Source organism: Hemitrygon akajei, chromosome 12 (assembly GCF_048418815.1).
Source record: "Hemitrygon akajei chromosome 12, sHemAka1.3, whole genome shotgun sequence".
Lineage (NCBI taxonomy): Eukaryota > Metazoa > Chordata > Chondrichthyes > Myliobatiformes > Dasyatidae > Hemitrygon > Hemitrygon akajei.
The window spans coordinates 60,732,866-60,757,740 of NC_133135.1; the positions used below are offsets into that span (position 1 = coordinate 60,732,866).

General features: G+C 39.6%; 1 protein-coding gene and 1 long non-coding RNA gene across 15 annotated transcripts in view; one reads left to right on the forward strand and one right to left on the reverse strand.

Annotated features, from left to right (window-relative positions):
* pde4dip (phosphodiesterase 4D interacting protein) overlaps positions 1 to 24,875 on the reverse strand; it is a 422,313-nt gene that overhangs the window by 107,110 nt on the left and 290,328 nt on the right. For 13 of the 14 annotated variants that reach the window (XM_073063246.1, XM_073063248.1, XM_073063241.1 and 10 more), the window contains 13 exons: positions 21,144 to 21,380; positions 20,322 to 20,480; positions 18,678 to 18,791; positions 18,035 to 18,172; positions 16,544 to 16,723; positions 15,416 to 15,610; positions 10,752 to 10,940; positions 8,701 to 8,806; positions 8,030 to 8,158; positions 6,280 to 6,386; positions 5,765 to 5,902; positions 4,760 to 4,872; positions 3,621 to 3,760 (listed from right to left, as the gene is read on the reverse strand). In XM_073063246.1, coding sequence (XP_072919347.1) covers positions 3,621 to 3,760; positions 4,760 to 4,872; positions 5,765 to 5,902; positions 6,280 to 6,386; positions 8,030 to 8,158; positions 8,701 to 8,806; positions 10,752 to 10,940; positions 15,416 to 15,610; positions 16,544 to 16,723; positions 18,035 to 18,172; positions 18,678 to 18,791; positions 20,322 to 20,480; positions 21,144 to 21,380 — 1,945 coding nt within the window. The remainder of the gene's footprint in view (positions 1 to 3,620; positions 3,761 to 4,759; positions 4,873 to 5,764; positions 5,903 to 6,279; positions 6,387 to 8,029; positions 8,159 to 8,700; positions 8,807 to 10,751; positions 10,941 to 15,415; positions 15,611 to 16,543; positions 16,724 to 18,034; positions 18,173 to 18,677; positions 18,792 to 20,321; positions 20,481 to 21,143; positions 21,381 to 24,875) is intronic. The other variant, XM_073063239.1, reaches the window with a different exon arrangement.
* The window catches only part of LOC140737082 (uncharacterized), a 42,510-nt gene that overhangs the window by 12,336 nt on the left and 5,299 nt on the right, over positions 1 to 24,875 (forward strand). Inside the window, exon 2 of the long non-coding RNA XR_012101053.1 lies at positions 19,586 to 19,656. This is a non-coding gene — a long non-coding RNA (uncharacterized lncRNA). The remainder of the gene's footprint in view (positions 1 to 19,585; positions 19,657 to 24,875) is intronic.

The following is a 24,875-nucleotide window of genomic DNA, read 5'->3' on the forward strand; positions in this document are numbered from 1 at the left end:
AAAATTTCAATAACACAGACTAATATTGGAAATTGTGGCCCAAGAAATCAACAAGATTATACCTACTTTGAGAAATGTATACCTTAATTTGAAGTGGGATTTTCATTTCAATTGCAATCTACTCTTTAGCAATGATCATACAAAACTCTTCATGTTTTACCTTGCCAATTTGAATAAAGAGTAATTTTGTTTGCTTGAAGTCTAGCTCTCTCTGCCCTTCACCCACCTACCGATATATCCTGGTTTCTTCTCTCTTCGTTCACACATCACTTCCTCCACTTGGTCCCTCCTTTATCTGATTCACCCATCACCTACCAACCTCCATCTCTACCTTTCCTCCTTCCCTAACTGCTTTTTTTCCCCCCTTAGGTTTCTACCCAGCAATCAACCCCACCCCCGTCACATTCTTCCACCTATCAGCCTTTTCTCACCCCTCCCTCTCATTTCTATCTTCCCTCAGCACTCTGTTCTGATACAGGATCTTGACTTAATATGTCTATCATCACTCTGCTTCCACAGATGCTGCTGACCACAGAGTTCTTCTAACAGTTGTTTTTTCACTCCAGTTTCTTGCACCTTCCTTTTTATTTGGTACCTGCATAATCAATTTGATATCAACATTGTAGATGATACAAAGATTGGTGATGTTGTGAATAATGTAGATACTGGCAAATAAAACCATGGGATATAGATCAGTTGTAGATATGGGTGGAGAAATGGCAGATGAAGTTTAACGCGGCCAGATGTGAAACGTTGTACTCTGGCAGGTCAAATGCAAAGGCAGTACAATTTTATTGGCAAAACCCTTAATAGTGTTCCTAAGTAGAAGGATCTTGGGTTCCAAATTCATGTCTCTCTGAAAGCGGTCATTATCGGATGAGGCTTTGGAGAGGGTAGAGAAGAGGTTTACCGGGACTCTGCCTGCATTAGAGGGCATGTGCTACAACGAGAGGTGGACAAACCTGGGGTTGTTTTCTCAGGAGTGGTCGAGGCTGAGGGGAGATCTGGTAGTGATTTAGAAGGTACGAGAGGCATGAAAAGTAGGCAAACAGTCTGTTTTTTCCCCCCCAGAATTAAAATGTCTAGTACCAAAGGGCATTCATTTAAGGTGAGACTGGGTATGTAAGGCACAAGTTTTGTTACATAACAGAGTGGTAAGTACCTGAAATATACTACTAGCATAGTGGCTGAGGCAGATACATTCGGGATGTTTAACAGACATTTAGAGGCACATGGATGTGAAGAAATACGGACATTGTGTAGGCAGAAGGAATTAGTTTAGTTGGCCATTTATTTATTTGGTTCGGTACAACATTGTGGGCTAAAGGGCTGCTTTGTGTTGTAATGTTTTATGTTCTAATATTTCTTTATAAAGTGGCTAACAATTAGCGCTCTTCTGTGAAAGGCTAATATGTGGAATTTGCATTCTTTCCTTACATCGGTCCAGCTGTGTGAATACAAGAGTTGTCATTTATTATTCCTGGAAATCCTGGCATTCAAGGAAATAACAAACAGTCTCTATTGAATAATGGGCCTCCTGATTCAAGAATGGATTCTTATTGTTGTCATGAATTATGGGAGTAGCAGCCTCTATTGATTTTGCATATACTGTAGTTGTTGGAGAAAACAAGAGAAATTAAATACTAGAAGGTATCAAGACTACATGTACAATCAGAAGATAGAGCAAGATACAAATCATCTTTTGATTAACAGGGGTTAGAATGGCTAGATTCCCATACCTGATCCCATACCACATGAGGAGACTGTGTTGTCGAAAAGCCTGTCACCATTCACCATAAACACATCAATGAGGGCTACCTGGGTGAATTTTTGGAAGTTGTAAACATTAGTGGCATCAACCCCTGATAACTGACACTGCTCAAGAAGTGGAATAAACCAGAATAATTTATCATTTATTTTTGTTTTGGATTCGATGTAAACTAATATATCTCAGGCCATTATTTGCAGAGACATAACATTGTTAATATGCACAAAATTTTCATTAATTGCTTAGAGTATTGAAAAAGGTTTTCATTCCCCAACACAGATGTCCCTGTAAATATAGAAACTGTATCTGTTTAGAAGCATAACAAAAAGACAAAAATGAATTAACCCTCAGATGACAAATTCGGGAAATGTATGAACTATCACATAATATCTGATGAGCAAGGACATTGTAATGTAGAGATGATGAAGATATGAAGGAAACTACAGGTGTCCCCCCTTTACAAAGGTAGAGCATTCCTATGAAACCTTTCTTAAGCTGAATTATCGTAAAGCGAGGAACCATTAATTTATATGGGAAAAATTTTTGTAAAAGTGAAAATCCTCTTTTTAATGTGATAACAGGTTACTAATGTAGGTCTTTTGTAAAAGCGAAGTGGCATAAAGCGAACATTCGTAAAGCGGGGGGCACCTGTACCAGTTAGTAATAAAAATACTGGTAAACAATAAGCTGGTTATCAATTTCCAGCAATACAGAGTATATGATTATCATTTATCTAAAATTTCTAAATGAATTCTTCTATTCTCAAAACTGTCAACTGTACAAGTTAGAATATAAACTGGGGATGCTATGCCATTTGAAAATAGTTAAAAAGTTTAGAACTTATCCATGCCCAACATCCATCACTGAAACAACATCTTAAAGATATTAGCAAACTAATTTGCTTAGAAATTAGTTGACTTTCATATACGAAATCTCAAGTCACTTGTGGTCAGGAGTGTGTTTGATTCCTGTGCTTTCCATATGGCAAATTTGCAGCCTTTTGTGGTCAAGATTAATATCCAGCACAAAGTTTCATCCTTTCCTGGATTAGGTAGCAAGAAGTGATAAGATAGAGAGATACTTACTGGCACTGTAACCAAGGGGAATCTTGGACAAACATTTGGGACCAGTATGGTCCACAACACATACAGCTGATATCATGCTTTTAGAAGTAGTAATATTACTAATATATGAACATCTACACAAACAGTTCAACCCAATTTAGGTGCAATTTTTAAAATATCTTCAATCAAGCTATTAAATATATACATATTAAATATATGTATATGTCATTATAACTTAATTGCAAAATTGCTTAATTACTCCAGATGTTCAGTAAGGTAGAATAAATTTGCTTAGCAAATTGATTACTGAATTTTGAGGGACAAAGGGAAAGAAAACAGGCAGGAAATGGTGGGAAGGCTTTGCTGGAGGAAAGGTGGTTCATGCATTCAAAATGGAAAATGTGCAAAGGCAAAATGAGAAAATTGAAATGAAATTTTTATTTCATCAACGTAAACAGGGAAAATGCAATAACTTAAAATAGAATGATCTTTTTCTTCTCATGATAACATGTAATACATCCTGAGTCATGAATTCTATATGACAAGGAAAACTATTAACATATATGGTACAATCATGATTTTCTGAATCCAGGTCAGTTAACATTGCACACAATTAGTTAGTAAACAGTAAAACCCCATTGGCATTAAGCAGGCATTTCCTGTTAGCAAGGTTTTTCGGCTAACCACAAGCCCATATTCCACTGCACGCTATGTGGTTTGGTTGCGAGACACCTCAGTAGAGCAGGCCACATGCTCTTGCAGACTTGCCAGCCTCTCCATTCCCCCACCTCCAGAATCTGCTGACATCTCAGGCTCCTTCTCCAGCCTGCCAATCTGCTCCTGGGTTCTCCTGAGGGCCTCTTCCAGATGTCCACGGAGTGCCTGTACAGCCAGAAGTTCAGTCTGGAGCACCTTTTCTCTGCTGGTGCTAAGTAGAAATGTGAATTTGGAGACAAAAATGAGCAAAATCAATCTACTGAAGACAGTATCCAATGAACTAACAACAGATGCACATGGTCTATGAGAACCACAGAACATTGCTACAGTGACCATGGTCGAGCTCTTCAATTTCCCAAACCACTTACAAGAGATATACCTTTTAAAAAAACAGCCTTACAGGCTTAAAGAGTTACCACAGAAACTTAGCTGGAGGAAGGGAGTAGACAAAAAGATGGTTTTGAATTTGCAGACATCAAAATAGACTGAACATTAACTAGATGAGATTATCGATTAAACAGAACAAATTTTGAGACCCAGTTGTAAGAGATACTGTTTACAGTTAATGAAAATATAAATCAATATCTAGGTTGGAAAATCCAGAGGAAGTATATTGAACAATAGAGATGAAAATATTAAATGGTATCAAATTGAACAAGTAATGATTCACAGTTCTCTTGCATGTATTTATTGCCATACAAGGCTATAACTTTCATCCTGCACAATGAATCCAGCCAGTAAGGTTAATAACTAGATTCCTTCCTGGTGAATGTGCCAGCATTGATGTTAATACAGTGTTATACAAACTATTCTCAATCTTCATGTCATAGCAATCTTAATTTTTTGATGTGAATCTGTAAAAAATTATTTCAAGCAAATTTCTTCATCCAACAAACTTACCATATCATAATTATATTTGAAATAAATAGATTTCTTAACTTTGAAAAGGTGACAAAACTGTAACAGGGAGTCCCTTCTATTTTAATGGCATACGTTACTAATCAATAACTTTCAATTTTAGTTATTTTAATCACTGCACTTCGATAATATGTGGTGAAGTATATAGCAAACATCTGTGGAAATATCAGAGAAAACTGATATTCCCTTTAAAAGTGGTGAGCAGTTTGAATCAAATACTAACAAAAGAGAACACATTCTACATACTCACACTGACTTCAAAAATCTGCGCCAATTCAGGACTTCAACTTACCTGTCAGTTTGATTATGGAATTTAACGAGGCTGATATAGAGTTGCCTTTCAGCTCGAAGTGCTTCGTTTAGGCGAGACTGCTCCAACAACTGTTCTTCAAGAGCACAGATCAGCTGCCAATAAAAATTAGTTAACAGTAAGCAACACTGAAATACCTTGTTATTAGAGGGAAATGGCCTTTATGTTCACTTAGTGACACATGATTTCTCCTGCCATCCCAAATGAAAATATCATCCGTCTTGTCTTTAAATTAAGGTTAGAAAGGGAGATATTTACCTGTTCGCTGGCACTACTGAGAAATCATCATGACAGGTATAGATAATGGAAACTAATGAAAATAATAAGGCTTGGTTATGATTTCTGTTCACTGGATATCTGAATAACCCGAGGACATTCAAAGTACATGAGTGATAATCAATTGGCACAGCTACCAGAAGATGTTAATGCACAGAGTATGCATTAAAAAGTGGATGATTTCAGTAGAGAAGAAATTGGGGAGTACTTTTAGGAAGAAAAAAATCAACTCCCATTTGCTCTAAATAGAACACTCGATCATTTAATTTGAGCTCATTTTTTGACCTTTTGAAAACTGCAGCTTTCTTAAACACAATTCGATTCATGTTTTCTTTCTTTTTTTCATTGCTCTAATTTTTTTAACCTTCTCTCCATATGGTACCAGTAATAAACTAGGACAGTAGTCTTATTAATTTATAAATGAATTTTAAGGTTACCTGTGTAACCTTAATAGGATCATAATTTAATGTACTTGTGCTACCCAAATCAGTTGGCCCATAGATCATCCCATCCATTTACCGTTTACTGCTTTCAACCTCTTGACTCACTAATGAATTTGATTTGATCAAATTACTACTTAAATAACCTAAGGGGACTATTATTTACTGCAACAAGGTTTATAAATTACAGGAGTTCAGCATGCTTAACCCTAACTTGATTGAAATGTGTAAATACTAGATTGATGCACACTTATGAAAAAGAATTACACACCTGATCATACTTTTTCCCTACACTTTTCTGTGCAGATAATTCCATGGTTGCCGTTTGCTCCTTCAATTTCAGGAGCTCTTGTGTAAGCTTTTCCACCTCTGGAGATTCCCTTGGCTGTTCCAGCTGCCTCTGCAGATCCTGTGGTGCAACAAGATCATTAAGAACCAAAACCATTGTGTAGCAATTCAGCTGACAAATCTAAAGCAACACCAATTCTGTTTTTTCTACATCTGTAATCAATAATGCAATCTTTTTTATATTAATATTTTGTTACTATTATAAAAAGTCACACCTTGCTCTGTTGCTCTAAAATTTCACAATTACCTGGACTATCAATCAGCAAGATGTTTTGGTCCCACATCCTACTGAACACACAAAACCTTCCCTAATTCAGCACATAGCAGGAACTCCACAGAGCCCATCAATCAGAAAATGTAGACTTTTCTTTCAAGCTTATCTTCCAATCACAACAAAACAACCACAACAATTCAACTATTGATAAAATTAAAACTCACCATAATGTGTTCTTCCTTGTCACGAATGTTGTTTGAGAGTGTTTCAATCTCCACTGCCTGACATTGGAGCTCTTGTTGCTGGTCAAGGAGGGCAGACTGCAGTGTTGCCAGTTCAAGCCAAAAAGAAAATAAAAATATAACCCATATTTAGATACTTAACCTTAGATCAATTACATAATAAGAAGAGTCTAACGGAGCACCATTTAAAAAATAACTCAAAGCATGTTTCCCAATAACACAGAGAATCATCAGCAAATTGCCAACATGTATGACTCAATTCAATTTATATGTTATACTCATAAATCCATGCAGCAGATCCATTCACATCAATGCTGCAAGGAGACAGAATTAAAAAGAGCAGGATAAAAGCCACAATAAAACAAAAATTTATGGCTTGAAGTCTAATGAGATTTTGTAAGTCTTGAAAAAGGATAAATTATAGCTCCTTATGGTTAAATCAGTCTTGATGTCAATACACCGAAGAACTTAGGAGTTTGACGTGCTTTATAGGATTTGCTAGTCAGGAATTCAGTGATACCTTCTGTGACTTTTCCCCAAAGAACTTTATTCAAGTCTCATCTATTCTATCCAGTTATTGTTTTAAGGGGTCCTTTATTCTGCAACTTTACAATTAGTCAATTCCAAGTTTCAAGGAAACAATTAGGTTTATTATCACAGATAATGTCATGAAATTTGTTGTTTTGTGGCAGCCTGAAACCTCACTTCCTGAAGCTGAATTTCTTTGTTAATTATCTTAGCTGTTCATTCATCTCAATAACTGTCAGACTTTGCCTTAGTTTCAACTCTCTAATAATTAAATTTTTAAAAAGTTTTATTTTCCCCATGTGAACCCCAAGTTTTCCCCTAAATTTCTTCATGAAACTGACCATCTTTCAGTTACATTAAAATCAAGTGCTGGCTGAGCACTTCATTACAGAAACTTTGGAGTCACATTGAATGCTGCCAGATATTTTGCCAGATTACTGAATAACCAGCTTCAGTGGGAGTAGTCACTGATTTCCACAGTCCCTGCATGACAGCATTGTAGTTCTCCATAACAACAAAAACCTGCTTCTCCAACATGTCTCTGCAATGTCTGCATTCCCTTCTCAATATTGAGAATTCCCCTGCACTATCATAAACACTCAATGTATAGGAGGTACCTAATAAAGTGATCATTGAGTATTGAGAAAGCTCATGGCTTTCTTTGCTGTAGCCCATCCACTTCAAGGCTTGACATGTTGTGTATTAAGAGATGTTCTTCTGTTGTAATGCATGGTTATTTGAGTTACTGTTGCCTTCTTGTCAGCTTGAACCAGTTTGGCCATTTTCCTCTGACCTCTCTCATTAACAAGGCGATTTTACACACAGAACTCATGCTCACTGGACTTTTTTTTTGTTTTGTTTCCCACGCTGTTCTCTCTAAACTCTTGAGACGGTAGTGCATGAAAATCCCAGGAGATCAGCAGATTCTGAGATTCTGTCCAGCACCAATAATCATTTTATGGTCAAAGTCACTTAGATTATGTTTCTTCCCCACTCTGATGTTTGTCTGAACAACAACTGAACCTTTTATGTCAGCATGCTTTTACACATTAAATTCCTGCATGACTAGCTATTTAGATATTTGCAGTCACACCAGGTGTACCTGCAACTAAGTGACCCACTAATGAAGTTTTTAAACCACAGATCTGCGGACAATGGTTTCAGACTATTCTGTTATATCCATTAATAGCAGTTTTAAAACTCACCCTGCTCTCTTTCTCTTTTCTTAAGGCAAGCTGAAGTTCCTCTTTCATCAGATCTAGCTCAGTCTGCATGCTGTCTTCATAGTCTGACTCAACCATTGCTTCATCTCCATCCAAGGCTGCCTGCAAACCTTTTGATAGAGTAAAGAATTATTACCGTACACAATCAATCTTCTGAAGCATTACACCTACTTTCTGCATTAGGAAAGTTGTTTTACAGCTGAGTGATACAACATGACACCAGTTCTAGCTGGTTGTATACTGGCAGCTGGAGAAAACTTTAATACTTGTAGTTTCTTCCAGTAATTGTACTCTCACCACGCTAGAAACAACGCCCTTTAGTTTGCCTGATCTGGTTTACACTTCTCTCAATGTGCCAACAAGTGCAAGATCTTATAAATCAAATCTTAAAAAAGTCAAGCAGCTCAGATCTAACTTGCACCAGTGAGATAGTGCCCTTATTTCCACTTTTGTCACTTATGGAAGTCACACAGGGAACTGTGCTTCATTTAATTCCACTACTTTTAATGTAATTTCCATTTCCACAAACTGAATCTTGGTATGGATTTTCTTTGTACATTACTACCATCAGTCAATACACAAACACAACAAACAAAATCCTGGAAACCTGAGTGAGATTTTTCAGTGAAGGTGATGGCTTAATTTTACATACCTTCCCTTTCATTTGTATTCTGTTGGGCATCAATGGATTCAGAAGCTTCCATCTTCTCAGACTGGGGCAAGTGCTCATTCTTGCTGTGACCATCCTGCACCAATTCCTGAGCGGGTCAAAGAAAAGGCTCAGATCAAGTGGTTTAAAAAAATTCTCCATTCCCTCGAATAATGGTGCAATGGTGTCTTTTGATTTTTAAGAATTTTGTCCGATATGGATCCACTGACTGATCTCCCAAATAACACCGTTTGGGAAGCGTGGTGAGATTTTTTATGTCATACACAACACTCATCTTATCATTGTTCAAGATTGTACAACAGATTCCTACAACAAATATCACACATGGAACAAGTTGAACATGTTTTAACCTAATAAGCCTTTATGAAAGCATCACTGCTTTTCAATGGCTACTTTGACTTGATTTTGTCTTAGTCTTTCAGCACCTAATCCAGCTTACATGTCTTTTTGGGTCAACCTAAATAGTAATTGGCTGTCACTCTACATGAGGGAAGTGAGTGAGTACAGAAGAAACTGACCAGGATGTCCCCTGTACAGGAGGCTGTAGTTGTGAGGGACTGGATAAGCTGGGTTTATTCTTACAGGAACATTCACAGTCAAGAGGTGGCTCAGAGGTTCACAAAGTTACGAGGGGCACAGATGCACTAGCGAGAGTCACAAACTTTTCCCCAGGAGAACTAGAGGGCACAGTTTTAAGGTGACAGGGGAGGAATTTAACAGAAATCAAAGGTGCAAGTTTTTCTACACAGAGGGATGTGAATATCTGAGACGGAGGCAGGGGAAGAAGATGCAATTACAATGTTTGAAAAATGTCTGGACAGGTACTCGAATAGGAAAGGCAGATTGTTATGGGCCTCCTGTGGGGAAATAGAATTAATGTAGATAAGCAACATGATCGGCATGAAGAGGTGAGGTGAAACGGCCTATTTGTGTACTCTATGTTTGTGTGATTCTATTTTCTTGTATGTGCAAGAATAGCTGATGTCAAAACCTAACTGGATCCTCTCTTTACCCCCTATCCATATGTATGCCTCCCACATTTCCACCAAACAGGGATAGTAGATATTGTTGGATTACAAGTAAAATGGGAACAAGGCTTCAATATTTTTTCTTTTGTGAATGAAGATCACTAAAGGTACATGTTTTCTAAACTCCCACCAACAGTGCAAAGCAAAGCATTAGTGAAAAAGGCAACACGACTTTAGGATTGATATTACTGAACGAATTTCCTTATTAACTTGAGGAATGTTTCACTTCTGCTATTTTAATCAATAATTATGACAGCAATTGAAAAATGAACTAATTGGATACAGATATTTCGCAATGAGGGCCTCTATTGAGGGAGAGTACTGGGGTCAAGATTCAAACAACAGTAGGAGTACTGTTGGTTTACATTTCATTGAAAAGTTACTGACTCACTCTAACTAAATTAAGTCAATGGGCATCAAGGGGTTAATATTCCAACAGTCGCAGCTTGCTTAGAGGATGTGGCAGTTGGCAAATCTACCAATCCCTCAGCAAGGTATACCTGTTGGAATTATTTGCTGCAGATAGCCTCTAGGACATCATCCTAGGTTCAAACATCCTTAGTTGAAGGACAAGGAAGCATGCCAGATGAAATCCCCCATCTGCTGTTGCCCAACAAGCTATAGAGTATTCTGACTTCAAAATGGATTGTAACTTCTGATTGTCATTGGCTATAAATTTTGGAAATCCCTACTTAACAGAATTGTGACAGTTCAGGAATGTGCCTCATCACCATCTTCACAGGCAGATACTGCTAGGCAATAAATATTAGCCTTGCCCATATCTCACTCTCTCACACACACACAAAACTTGTAAAGACATTTCTGTAGTTACAGTTAACATGGTTTGTATTGGGTCACTTATCTTATGATGCGGGCATACTCTATGCTTTTAATAGCATAAATTTGTATATTTTATGACTACGAGACATGAAGAAAAGAAATTCTATTAAGCAGGGTTTTCAAATTCAACATGCTGTTGGCCAACATCAAACTTTAAGAACTTACTTCAATTAGCCGATTCTTTTCCATAAGTTGTTCTTTGAGGTGGGCTATTTCCATTGGCAGTTCTGTTGCTGAAGTATTCTGCTTGATGAAATTTGCTATTTCCCGATCCTTCTCCACCAATTGCTGACGCAGTGCTTGAAGTTCATGCCTTTTCTCTGCAACAGCACGAGTTAACCTCTCTGCTGCACCCTGAGTAATTGAAGAAAAACATTCTGGAAACTAAATGATGTAAAGACAATGGCAAATCAAACTTCACACACATGCCAGCGTTCATTGCTGCTGGAAGTTTGAGCCCACTTGTTTCTACTCAGTCTAAACTGACTACAATACTGAAGGGCAACTGCATTGTGGGAGACTCTGTCTGGTGGATCAGGTGGATGCTATAAAGTTAACATTCTTTGCTGGAATAACCTTTCAAAAAAATCCCAATGAGCTTGCTTCAACAACACACAAAATGCTGTAGGTCAGACACAATCAATGGAGGGAAATAAACGGGTGACATTTTTCGGCCAAGATTCTTCAACAGGACTAGAAAAGAGGCAGAAGCCAGAATAAGAAGGTGGGAGGACAGGAAAGAGTACATGTTGGGAGGGGCAAATTGAGTGAATGAGGGAGAGGGGATGATGTAAAAGCTGGGACATAACAGCTGGAAGAGGTAAAGGGCTACAGAAGGAACGATAGGAGAGGACAGTGGAATAAAGCAAAGGAGGTAGGGAACCAAGGGAAGGTCACGAGGGCAGGTCAGAAGAAGAGGCGACAGAGCCGTCAAAATTAGGAAATGCAAACAAAATTGGAAGTGGTGGGGGGGAAGAAAGAGGGAAGGGGAAAGAAAGAGGTGAGTGGTTACCAGAAGTTAGAGAAAGCAAAGTCTTGCCATCAGGCTGGAGACTACCCAGCTTATCAAATACAATTCAAACTCGAAATAGTCTTTACCAGCACTCGTACTTCACCACAGAATTTTCCAGATTTAATAACCTGTCACTGTCTGAATCTTCAAATGTTATCTCACTGTTTCTATGAATACCTACAGTAATGGCCATAATAGCAAAGCTGGATTCCCTTAATCAGACCTGCCCAGCTTGGATTAGATAATTGGACAAATATGAATACCCAGATTATACAATGTATTTTCAGCATGTACTCAATTAAGTGCACCCTACAGTCTAGATACTAACTAGGTTTCATCAAAAATAATAACAGAAACATAGAAAACCTATACAGCACAATACAGGCCCTCAGGCCCACAAAGTTGTGCCAAACATGTCCCTACCTTAGAAATTACCACGCTTACCTATAGCCCTCTATTTTTCTAAGCTCCATGTACCTATCCAAAAGTCTCTCAAAAGACCCTATTGTATCCACCTCCACCACCATTGCCAGCAGCCCATTCCACGCACTCACCACTCTCTGAGTAAAAAAAACTTACCCCTGACATCTCCTCTGTATTTACTCCCCAGCACCTTAAACCTGTGCCCTCTTGTGGCAACCATTTCAGTCCTGGGAAAAAGCCTCTGACTATCCACATGATCAATGCCTCTCATCATCTTATACACCTCTCATATCAGGTCACCTCTCATTCTCCGTTGCTCCAAGGAGAAAAGGCCGAGTTCACTCAACCTATTCTCATAACGCATGCTCCCCAAACCAGGCAACATCCTTGTAAATTTCTTCTGCACCCTTTTTATGGCTTCCACATCGTTCCTGTAGTGAGGCGACCAGAACTGAGCACAGTACTCCAAGTGGGGTCTGACCAGTATCCTATATAGCTGCAACATTACCTCTCGGCTCCCAAATTCAATTCCACGATTGACTAAGGCCAACAAACCATATTCCTTCTTAACCACAGAGTCAACCTGTGCAGCTGCTTTGAGCATCCTATGAACTCGGACCCTAAGATCCCTCTGATCCTCCACACCGCCAAGAATCTTACCATTAATGCTATATTCTGCCATCATATTTGACCTACCAAAATGAACCACTTCACACTTATCTGTGTTGAACTCCATCTGCCACATCTCAGCCCAGTTTTGCATCCTATCAATGTCCCACTGTAACCACTGACAGCCCTCCACACTATCCTCTACACCTCCAACCTTTGTGTCATCAGCAAACTTACTAACCCATCCCTCCACTTCCTCATCCAGATCACGAAGAACAAATTCCTCAGGCACTCCACTGGTGACCAACCTCCATGCAGAATATGACTCGTCTACAACCACTTTTTGCCTTCTGTGGGCAAGCCAGTTCTGGATCCACAAAGTAATGTTCCCTTGGATCCCATACCTCCTTACATTCTCAATAAGCCTTGCATGGGGTACCTTATCAAATGCCTTAATGAAATCCATATACACTACACCTACTGCTCTTCTTTCAAAAGCATGTTTAGTCACATCCCCAAAAAATTCAATCAGGTTTTCTTAAGGCACGACCTGCCCTTGACAGAGCCATGCTGACTATTCTTAATCATATTATACCTCTCCAAATGTTCATAAATCCTGCCTCTCAGGATCTTCTCCATCAACTTACCAACTACTGAGGTAAGATTCACTGGCCTATAACTTCTTGGGCTACCCCTACTCCCTTTCTTGAATAAAGGAATAACATCCGCAACCCTCCAATCCTCCGGAACCTCTCCCATCCCCATTGATGATACAAAGATCATCGCCAGAGGCTCAGCAAGCTCCTCCCTCGCCTCCCACAGTAGCCTGGGGTACATCTCATCTGGTCCCGGCGACTTATCCAACTTGATGCTTTCCAAAAGCTCCAGCACATCCTCTTTCTTAATATCTACATGCTCAAACTTTTCAGTCTGCTGCAAGTCATCACTACAATCACCAAGGTCCTTTTCCATAGTGAATACTGAAGTATTCATTAAGTACCTCTGCTATTCTCTCTGGTTCCATACACACTTTCCCACTGTCACAATTGATAGGTCCTATTCCATCACGACTTATCCTCTTGCTCTTCACATACTTGTAGAATGCCTTTGGGTTTTCCTTAATCCTGCCTGCCAAGGCCTTCTCATGGCCCCTTCTGGCTCTCCTAATTTCCTTCTTAAGATCCTTCCTGATAGCCTTATAATCTTCTCGATCTCCAACATTACCTAGCTCTCGAAACCTTTTGTAAGCTTTTCTTCTTGACCAGATTTATTACAGCCTTTGTACACCACGGTTCCTGTACCCTACCACAACTTCCCTGTCTCATTGGAATGTACCTATGCAGAACTCCACACAAATTTCCCCTGAACATTTGCCACATTTCTTCTGTACTTTTCCCTGACAGCATTTGTTTCCAATTTAAGCTTCCAATTTCCTGCCCGATAGCCTCATAATTCCCCTTACTCCAATTAAATGCTTTTCTAACTTGTCTGTTCCTATCTCTCTCCAATGCCACTGTCAAGGAAATAGAATTATGATCACTATCTCCAAAATGTTCTCTCACTGAGAGATCTAACACCTGACCAGGTTCATTTCCCAATACCAAATCAAGTACAACCTCTCCTCTTGTAGGCTTATCTACATATTGTGTCAAGAAACCTTCTCGAACACACCTAACAAACTCCACTCCATCTAAACCCCTTGCTCTAGGGAGATGCCAATCGATATTTGGGAAATTAAAATCTCCCACCACAACAACTCTGTTATTATCACACCTTCCCAGGATCTGTTTCCCTATCTACTCCTCAATATCTCTGTTACTATTAGGTGGCCTATAAAAAACACCCAGTGAAGTTATTGACCCCTTTCTGTTCCTAAACTCCACCCACAGAGACTCCGTAGACAATCCCTCCATGGCGGCCACCGTTTCTGCAGATGTGACACTATTTCTGATCGACAGTGCCACGCTCCCACCTCTTTTGCCTCCCTCCCTGTCCTTTCTGAAACATCTAAAACCCAGCACTTGAAGTAACCATTCCTATCCCTGAGCCATCCAAGTCTCTGTAATGGCCAGCACATCATAGCTCCAAGTACTGATCCGTGCTCTAAGCTCATCTGTTCTGTTCACAACACTCCTTGCGTTAAAATAGACACATCTCAAACCTTCGGTCTGAGCGCATCCCTTCTCCATCACCTGCCTATCCTCCCTCTCGCACTCTCTACAAGCTTTCTCTATTTGTGAGCCAACCTTCTCTTCCCCAGTCTCTTCAGTTCAGTTCCCCCCCCCCCCCCCCAACAATTCTAGTTTAAACTCTCCCCAGTAGCCTTTGCAAACCTCCCTGCCAGGATATTGGTCCCCCTGGGATTCAAGTGCAACCCGTCCTTTTTGTACAGGTCACACCTGCCCCAAAAGGGGTCCCAAGGATCCAGCAATCTGAACACCTTCATAAAATGTAGGACAGCATAAGGGGATGACGTTTATGTGATTTTCCATTTACCAAAAGACCCTTAAAGAGTTGCTTATTATTTTAGAAAATAACACAATTCTAAGATGGAAGTGCAATTGAAAGAGTTACAGTTTTTACAATGAAGAATGAAAAGCAGCATGCATTGATTGGGACTGCAGTTTAAAAGGAAGAAATTCCTGATTTGTTCCTGAAAAACAATGGAATCCGAGGTAATATGCTAGCTTACTAAATTGTGATACACACAAAGCAGATGCTACGGATCTTCTGCTGTTAGTGAATTAAGCCTTACAGGTATAATGCATCAACGGTTGTTCATTACCTTCATTTGCTGTTCGCGAGAGCTGACAGACTGCAGCAACTGTGTTACTTCTTGCTCGTGATCAGACGCCAGCTTGCTTCTGTCAGCGAACACCTCCTGCAGCATTTGCTCCTTCAGCTGCAGCTGCAGCCTTAGCTGCTCCATCACCTCACTGGGTCCAGAGCAAACCTTGTTCATCAACGTTGTAGTCAGGACCTGTCAATAAGATTTTAGACCAAAATTGTAGCACTGGAGGAAGATTTGCTTAGAGACGCAATCCTACATGAACCCACCTGTGAGAATCATTCTCTAAAATATGTACCAATACTCTATACTACAGCTTGATGGATGTCTGCATTGCCACAAAGGAAAGCTTTCATCTACCTCACTAGCCATAAGTAAGCAAGGTTCAGTGACATTTCATGCATGTTATTTTCACATATTATCTGGTTAATTTGAAAATAGTCTATTGCATCAAATATGCACAAACATTAATTACCATTCCCGAAGGCCCTCCCTGAGCTCCATGCTACAAACATCAGTGAGCAGTTGTTGTAATCAGATCAGCATCAGATTTAATATTACTGGCATATGTCATGAAATGTGTCTTTGAGGCAACAATACAATGCAATAGAGAGAAAAAACTGAATTACAGTCAGTATATGTAAAATAGTTAAATTATAAAAGTGGTGCAAAAAATTTTAAAAAGTGATGTGGTTACTATCCCAAAAGAAATGGTAAAGGTAAGAAGCATGTTGAGAGAGGTGAATATTTACAAAAAACAGATCATAAGAACTATGTCTATAGACATCAAATGACTGAGGTGATCTGCACAATGTGGGAGATGAAGGCGGTGGTAGTGGAAGAGAACAGTTCTGAACTTCAAACTGAAAGGTGGTCTGGTCACTAAAGACACATAAAGGATCTACTCTCCTATGGGTGACAGTGCACAGGAAACCTCTGAAGCATTGACTCGAGTCTTAAGAAAATAGCATTTTTCTAATGTATAATATTTAGAAACATGAAAATTGTTTGAAATTTGCAAAATTGTACAACCCCTTTTTTGTTTCCTACCAATTTATGAAGCTCCACGAACAGCATTATTGTCAAACTGACTTTTCCTCGGCAAGGCCCTTGCAAATTCCTTACCTCTAGCTCCTTATTGTGATCCTGCAGTGCTCTCTGGAGCTGGTTGTTGATGGCATCTTTTTCTTTCAGGGAAAAGCCAAGCTTTTCTTCTACCTCCTGCTTCTGCCATTGCAGGCTTTTGTATGCTGTACCTAGTTGCTCCGACTCCAAGTCTTTCTCTTTCACAAGGCTATCCAGACTCTGAAGAAAAGAGGGGAGAAGGGTAGGAGAGGAGTTAGCAACTCAGTTGAAGGACATACAATTTTCAGATCTCATCATACATAAACCAATACATTACATTTTCTGTAATCAAGAACAAAAACAGGTCTCCACCTACTTAGGGAATTGCTGTTTTCACAAACAATCAAATTTTGAAACAATTTCTTAAAGTTATATTGTTAAATGAGCATTGTTCTTATAAGTTCTACTTTTCATCATCCTCACTTTGTAGTCAAGAGAAAAAATTACATCTCTTCTACTTCAAACAGACTGTTTTTATTTCTCTCTTTACGAGTTATTTTGAAATGATGAGCAATACCTGCACGATCAATCACTTCAAAATCCATCTTGTGGGATCCAGGATACTTGATTCAGGATCAAGCATCTGCTTTCACATGCTGCTGACACATTCTTCCCAAGTCCTCAGTTTATAATACAGCAGAAAAATTGTTATTCTAAATTTAAATTAAATTTAAGGGACTCTCCAAAATCCACTATTTAATACAAAGACCACTCAATTCTCCCATTTCCTCGGCTTAAAAAGCAAGTATTTTTTTAATTCACCAGAACTCAAAACAAATACTTTCAGTATAGCCTCACTGGCAAACACACTTGGCTTTGAGTCAACTGTTTAAGGATTTAAACTTCATTCTAAGGCTTAAGCACAAATCTAGGCTGATACAGTATGTACATATATCACACTGAGGGAGTACGGCACCAAAGATTCAGTATTTCCAATCAAACATTAAATCATCCTTTACCTCTTGGTAAATACATCGCAAGAAAATCAACATGATTGCTTCAAGATAGTGGAATGTTCCATATATGTGCAAAACCCTTTCTTTTTCTAAAGACACAACTGCCCATTTCTCCCAGCCATTTCTTACAACTGATTTAATTACAGTCTTTGGTTGTTACATGATGAGATTGCATAACTTGTTACTTCTGGCTATAAAACTTATTAAATAATTAACGCAGCAATAACACTCCAAAACCTTTTTTTAAGTATTGAAATAGAAGGGTGTATTTGTGTATGGTTGGCAGAAAGGTCCTTAACAACTTTAAGAAATTTAATCATTTCAGTGAGCAGATAACAAAGCTTCAAATAGTCTTCAAAATGTACTCCTATACTTAAATTCAATGAAGGATCGTAATACTGAAGGTAAAACAAGTCAATTCTAGATGAAATTATGCATTGAATTATTATAAAAAAGCTATACTTCCTTCAAATGCTCTTGCTGCACACATACTTCTTGCATATGATATCTGTACATCCACAAACCACTCACTTACATTGATAGTTTCTTCATTACTGGAGAAGATGTGACGGAATCGCTCTAGATCCCTTTCTTTTTCACGTATTGTTAGATTCAGCTGTTGGATTTCACTCTCCTTTTCCTCCAAGGAACGAAATTTCTCTTCAATGGCTTGCTGGAATAAACAGCAGAAATGAGATTCCAGTCCTTAAAGATGCACAAGCTCTCCTAATTCTTGAAAAGTGTTAGAGTTGTATAAACCTTGAACCCTGGGATCTGGACTCTTCTCTCTCCACAGCTGCTGCTTGATGGGTCCCTTCAGAATCTATTTGCATTCCTCTTGCAAATGACTGACTGGAATCTTGTATTTTGCCCAAACATTTTGAAACAGGTTCAGTTAAAACATAGGAAAAAACCTAACCCACCAATCAAGCTTATTTCCTGCCCCAGCAAAATAAAACTTAACAATTTTCTCATGAATTTCTCCAACAAAGAAAATTCTAGAGGCATTTCATCAAAACTATTCCAATTCCCAATAACCCTTTCAAACATTGTCTTAACTTCAACTGTTAATATGTTTAATGGAACAATCATTTTCTGTTGACACAATTAAAAGATGCACAGTATGATCATTTCTACGTTAAGCAAAAGTGAATAGGAACCAAGACACAATGAAGTACCTCTGAAGCTTTATCTCTCTCTTTGATACACTCCCAGAGTTTATCAACCAGTATGTCTTTTTCTTGTCCACTTTGCTCCTCGTTCTGCTGGCATTCAAATAGTTCAATATATTGCTGTGAATATACAAAGAGAAATATATGGAACAAATATTGTCTTGCTGCAGTTCCCCTTTATTTTAAGCAGCTCGCTGATTTCAAATCCAAGCCACTCTGGAGTAAATCTGTGGTTGGGTAAATGACTTGCAGTAATTGAGTGAACCTGCACTAATCAAAGCCTGACCCAACATGATGTTGTATAGTAAGCTTCAGTATCTCCTTACTAATTTTAAAATCTTATTCGGACCACTAGTAATGGTTTTGGATACAGAAAATATATCTCCTCTTCTCCAGTTAATCTGTTTCAAGTAACATTAAATGGCCAAGTGTCTCACCAATCCCAAGGTTAGAGTTGACCAAAAATTCAGCTGGATTAATCACTTATATAAGAGCAGGTTAGACAGAGGCAGGGTAGTCTGCTTTGAGGGGTTCATCCGACTCAACTATCTGAAATACAAAGGAACAGTCACCACCAACCTGGATGACTGCAGCTTCAACAAAGCTGATGACATCCAGGACAAGGCAGCCCACTTGACTTACATCGCACCCATCACCCTGAACATTCATTCCCTCTGCAACTGGTACACTGGCTACCGCTTGGACCATTTACAAAATGTAATGCAGTTACTGGCTTAGGCTATAATATCATCTCCCAAACCGACGAGTTCAAGCATAAAAGAGGATGGTGTTTCAGGAATATGGGAACACAACCACCAGCACATGTTCCTCCAATTCATCCCAACTTGGAAATATATTGTACGGTAGTTCTCTCTTTGTTAATGGGTATAACCCTGGAATTCTTTATTCAACAGACTTACAAGGGAAACTTAACCGGAAGGACTTCAACTGTTCAATGTGGTGACTCACTACCACCTTTTCAAAGGTAACAAATACTAACTTTTCCACAGATGTCCACATGCTGAAAAATTAACAATTTTTGTGTTTTTGGATGACTACTTCAATAACAAAATCTAGTTTGTTACCCAATTATTAAAACTATTATGCCTATGCTTTATAAGCAGAAAATCACATCTTTTTGGCCTACACTTAGTGAAAGGAATTCTTATTCTCTACTTTAATAAATCTGTCAGAAACATCCCAAAAACACCACACTTACAATAAGCTGCTTCCAGTTTTCAACATTTTTTTTTAAAAAAGAGGTGGTTAGGGGAGAAGGTATTTCCCCAAATAAAATCCACAGTGATGATGATTTGTGAAGCTGGTCTGCAATGCAAGAGAACCCCCAAATCACATTTATAAATTTGGATGCATTCTTTTCCACTCAGTCAAACTCATCTAGATATGTCCAGTTATTTAGTATCCCCATCACCATGAAACTTTACCCTCCATTACGTTTTCAATAAGGCATAAAGATGTAAATAGGGTGAAGATTCTGTGTGGTATTGACCAAATGACAAAACAATTGGCAATCAATAGTGCTCCTTTATAAACACAATCTGACTAAAACTGCAGGATCTCCATCAATATACATCTCATTCAGCAACAAGAATATTTAATAGTAGCATGCAGAATGACAACTCTTTCTACCTGCAGGAAGTGCTCTTTATCACGCAACCTCTCCTTCAGGCATAGGATGTTCGCCTCTTGGATGTGGATTTCACGCTGATGCTCTCCCTCCAAGGCTCGATAGCCCTGGTCCTTCTCTAGCAGCTCCTGTCGGGCCTGCTGCAGTGTGCTGCACAGCTCCTGAGACAAACCATTAAAAAAACCAGTTAACTTGCAACAGAGTGATTCCCTGCATCAGCTGCCAAAAAAATAGTACCACCTAACTGATTTTATATGATGCAGTATTAATACCTCTACAGTGTCACTGATCTGGAAAAAAATGCAGTAGACTATCTGTTTCAGCAACAAATTTTAATGAGTCAGTGTAAGAAATTGGACAGAACATTGCAAATTAATAAATTAAGTTTTCAGCTCAAAACTCTAATCTCAAATCCAGCCAAGTCAATGACGTGAGAAGTCTTTTCTTGTTTCCTGCAGACAGTCCAAGTATTTTTTTTTTGCCACCCATACTTGGCAGAAACAAACAACCTCAGTCAGCCTAAGGCTTTGGCAAAGTTGATGGAAAAGCTTACAGTGGTGAATACAAAGATTCTCTTCTCCAGTCGAGGATGAGGCAGAATATACTTCCCCTATTCCTGAAACTTGTGTACTGCAATTTCTGATCTGGTAATGCTTACTCTCCACCAGATGCCTTCAATCCAAAATACAGACCTGCTATAAATTGGTGAAAAATAAGACAAAACCAAACCAGGCCTCAAAAGTCTGTGCCACTGTGTTACATGCTGGAAAAAATGCACCTTGGAAAAATCATGATATCATTAAAGTGAACACCCAAACACTCACTTTATTGTGCTTGATGGCATCCTCCTTCTGCTGATGCAATTCCTGTAGCTCAGTTTCCATCAGTTCTTTCCTCCACTTGACGTCAGCCAATTCATACTCCTTCTGACGTATTAGCCTCGCGTTTCGCTGTAGTTTCAGCTGATTTGAAAAGGAGGTACTTTGCATTTCCAGCAATTCAGCCTGCTGAGTGTGTGATGATGTCAACTGTCCATCAATGCTCTGACAGGATGAGCAACGCTGCAGGCCCGAGCAAAGACGAACGCATTTGGAACAAATCATAATAAGGAAGAGAGAACACACACAAACATAAAATAGATTTTACATCTTCCATGGGATTTTACATTACTCTTTCTTCTTTCAAAATATTCTGTTGTACTCTCCCCTGAAACTTGCACACTCTCACTCTTCACTTATTCCTTCCACTATCATGTCAAAGATATCAGACCAATGGCCCTCCATTTCAATTTCTGTTTCCATTAACCTAGGCTCTCTGATAGTGGCCTTTTCATTCAGATTAGCCCTCAATGCAATTAAAAAGAGTGCTGCACTTTTGGAAATCAATTCTTTGAGATGAGATAACAACGTTCTGATTCCCTCCCTCTAGCTCTTTGCAGAAGAATGGAGAAGCTAACTATCCTGGGCAGCATTATTCCCACAGCCACATCAAATTAATTGGTCAATTTCTGTTTGTGGGATTTTACTAAGCATTTATTTTGCATTTTAGAACAACACTTGTATTGCAGAAGTATTTAACTGATTGTGAAGCATGCCAATGTTGTGAGGAAGTTATGCAAGTACAAATTCTTTCTTTTCTATATGAAGCTTCATCCCTAATAGGATGATCAGAATCCCCTTGTCAAAAACTGAACTTGAGACTGCGCCAAAAGCTTTAGCACCAGATTTAAAAACCAATTAGAGCCTGTTGGGATATTCTGTGGAGCATGACATTGTTTGGACTATAAAGCACTTGGCAAGGGCAAATAAAAATAAGCTGGGCTTCAGTGGAGTGGCCATTGTGGGAGAGACCATAGCGTCAGTAGGCCAGGGTCAGAGTGGTGAGCTGAGGTTTTGGCTCGAGATGATTCAGCGAGGAGAGGCTAAGCTCATGTAAGTTTCTGATAAGTTTCTTTCTTTTTTATTGCAGTTAGAGCAGTGGGAATGGCAGTGTTCCTCTTGTGTAATGTTGGAAGACAGGGAGCCCTTCAGTATTCCTGATGACTACACCTGCAAGAAGTGCATCCAGCTGCAGCCTCTTATGGACTTCACAAGGAAGCTGGACCTGGATGACCTTTGGAGCATTCAGTAGATGAATGGGTGATTGACAGGAGATAAAGGAAGGTGTTTACATGCAAGGTGCAGGACCTACGTAACTCGGTGACTGTCAAAGAGAAAAAGGGATAGTCAGCCAGTGCAGGGTACCCCTGTGGCTGTTCCCCTCAATATCAAGTATATCGTTTTGGATAATGTTGGGAACAAATTAGCAGTGGAAAGCCCCAGCAGTCAGTGCACTGGCACTGAGTCTGGCTCTGACTCAGAGGGAAGTGGGGAGAAGTAGTGAGAAGAGGTGACTCACTGATTAGGGGAACAGACAGGGCACTCTGTGAATGAGAATGACATTTCCGGATGGTACGTTGTGTCCCAGGTGCCTGGGTCAGGGACATCTCAGATGGAGTCTATAGCACTCCTAAGGAAGAAGGTAAACAGCCTGCGGTTATTGTCCACATTGTTAACAACGACACAGGAAGGAAGGGTGATGGGGTCCTGCAAAGTGGGTTCAGGGAATTAGGTGCAAAGTGAAAGACAGGACCTCCAAGCTGGTGATCTTAGGATTGCTATTAAGGCTGGAAACAGGAATATAATATAGTTTAACAGGTGGCTAAGGAGATGGTGCAATAGGGAGGGCTTCAGATTTTTGGATCACTGGGCTTTCTTCCAATGAAGGTGGGACCTGTACAGACAGAACCGTTTGCACCTAATCTGGAAGGGGACCAATATCCTTTCCGGAAGGTTTAGAAGGCTAGCACTGCTCCAGGGTGTTTAAAGTAGTGTTGCAAGGGGATGTGAACCAGAGTGCCAGGCAGCTAGTGGAACAGTTGTGGGGAAAGTAGATGTCAAGGTAGGAAATGAAAGGTTGAGCATGGTGGGACTAACGTTCTGAATTGTATTTATTTCAGTGTAAGGAGCATTGTAGGTGAGGCAGATAGGCTAGACCATGGATCAACATGTGGAATTATGATATTGTATCCTTTAGTGCATATATGTCAAACTCAAGGCCCGCGGGCCAAATCCGGCCCGCGGTGGAATTATCTTTGGCCCGCGAGATAATATCTAATTACTATTAAAGCTGGCCCCAGTAATCAAAGCGCCTATGGTGTATGATATGGCTAATGCTGAGTTTATTCAGGTACCAGGTTTTCAGGGTTTTTAGTGTTTATTCGGCAGTCTTCTTCATAAGAAACGGAATTTGTAAAGTGAAACACTTTGTAGTTATAGCAGAGACTGAGACACATGAGAGTAGGCTGAAAAAACGGAGGCAACGAAAGCTGCATTCGCACGCGTCCGACTGATCCGGCCCGCATGAAGCTGCATTTTGCTCAATCCGGCCCGTGACCTAAAATGAGTTTGCCACCCCTGCTTTAGTGAGACTTGGTTGCAGGAGGGGCAGGACTGCAAGGTAATGTTCCAGTGCAAAATACACAAAATGCAGAGGAACTCAGCAGGTCAGGCAGCATCTACAGAAATGAACAAACAGTCGACACTTCAGGCCAAGACCCTTCTTCAAGTCCTGAGCAAGGGCCTTAACCCGAAATGTTCATTTCCATGGATGCTGCCTGACCTGCTGATTTTCTCTAGCATTTTGTGTGTTGCTTTGGATTTCTGCTGTCAATATTCCACTGCTCCATTGTTTTAGACATGATAGACTGGGAGGGATTGACAGGGGAGGGGTGAAATTACTCATCAGGGAAAATGTCATGGCACTGCTCATATAGGGCATGCATGAGGGCTTGTCTACTGAGGCTATCTGGGTGGAACTGAGGAATAAAAAAGGGAAGACTATGTTAATTTGATATAGACCCCTGCTAACTAGTACCTCCTATTAGTTAGCGGGATTTAGATGAGCAATGTGTTCATGAAAGTTTCCTTAGCAAATATATAGAGGTCCCAGCTAGAAAGAGCACAATATTGGATCTCCGAATAGGGAACAAGACAGGATAGGGCAGGTGACAGAAATGTGTCTAGGGGAACACTTTGGATGTAGTGATCATAATTCTATTAGTTTCAAGATAATAATTAGAACTGGTCCCTTGGACTGAGATTCTAAATTGGAGAAAGACCAAGTTCGAGGGCACCAGAAAGGATTCACCGAGTATGGATTGGGACAGGTTGCTTTCTGACAAAGGGATGCTTGGTAAGTGGGAGTCCTTCAAAAGCAAAATATTGAGAGTACAGTTTGTATGTTCACATTAGAATAATAGGCAATGCTAACAGGTTAAGTTAACCTTGGTTTTTGAGGGATATCGAGGTCCTGGTTGAGAAGAATAGCAGATACAGGCAGCAGGGGAAATGAAGCACTTGGAGAATGTAATAAATGAAACAGACCACACAAGAGGGACATCAGGAGGGCTAAAGGAAGGCATGAGGTTGCTACAGCAGACAGGGTGAAGGGGAATCCCAGGGACTTCTATAGATATATGAAGAGCAAGAAGATATCAAGGAACACTTGAAAAACCA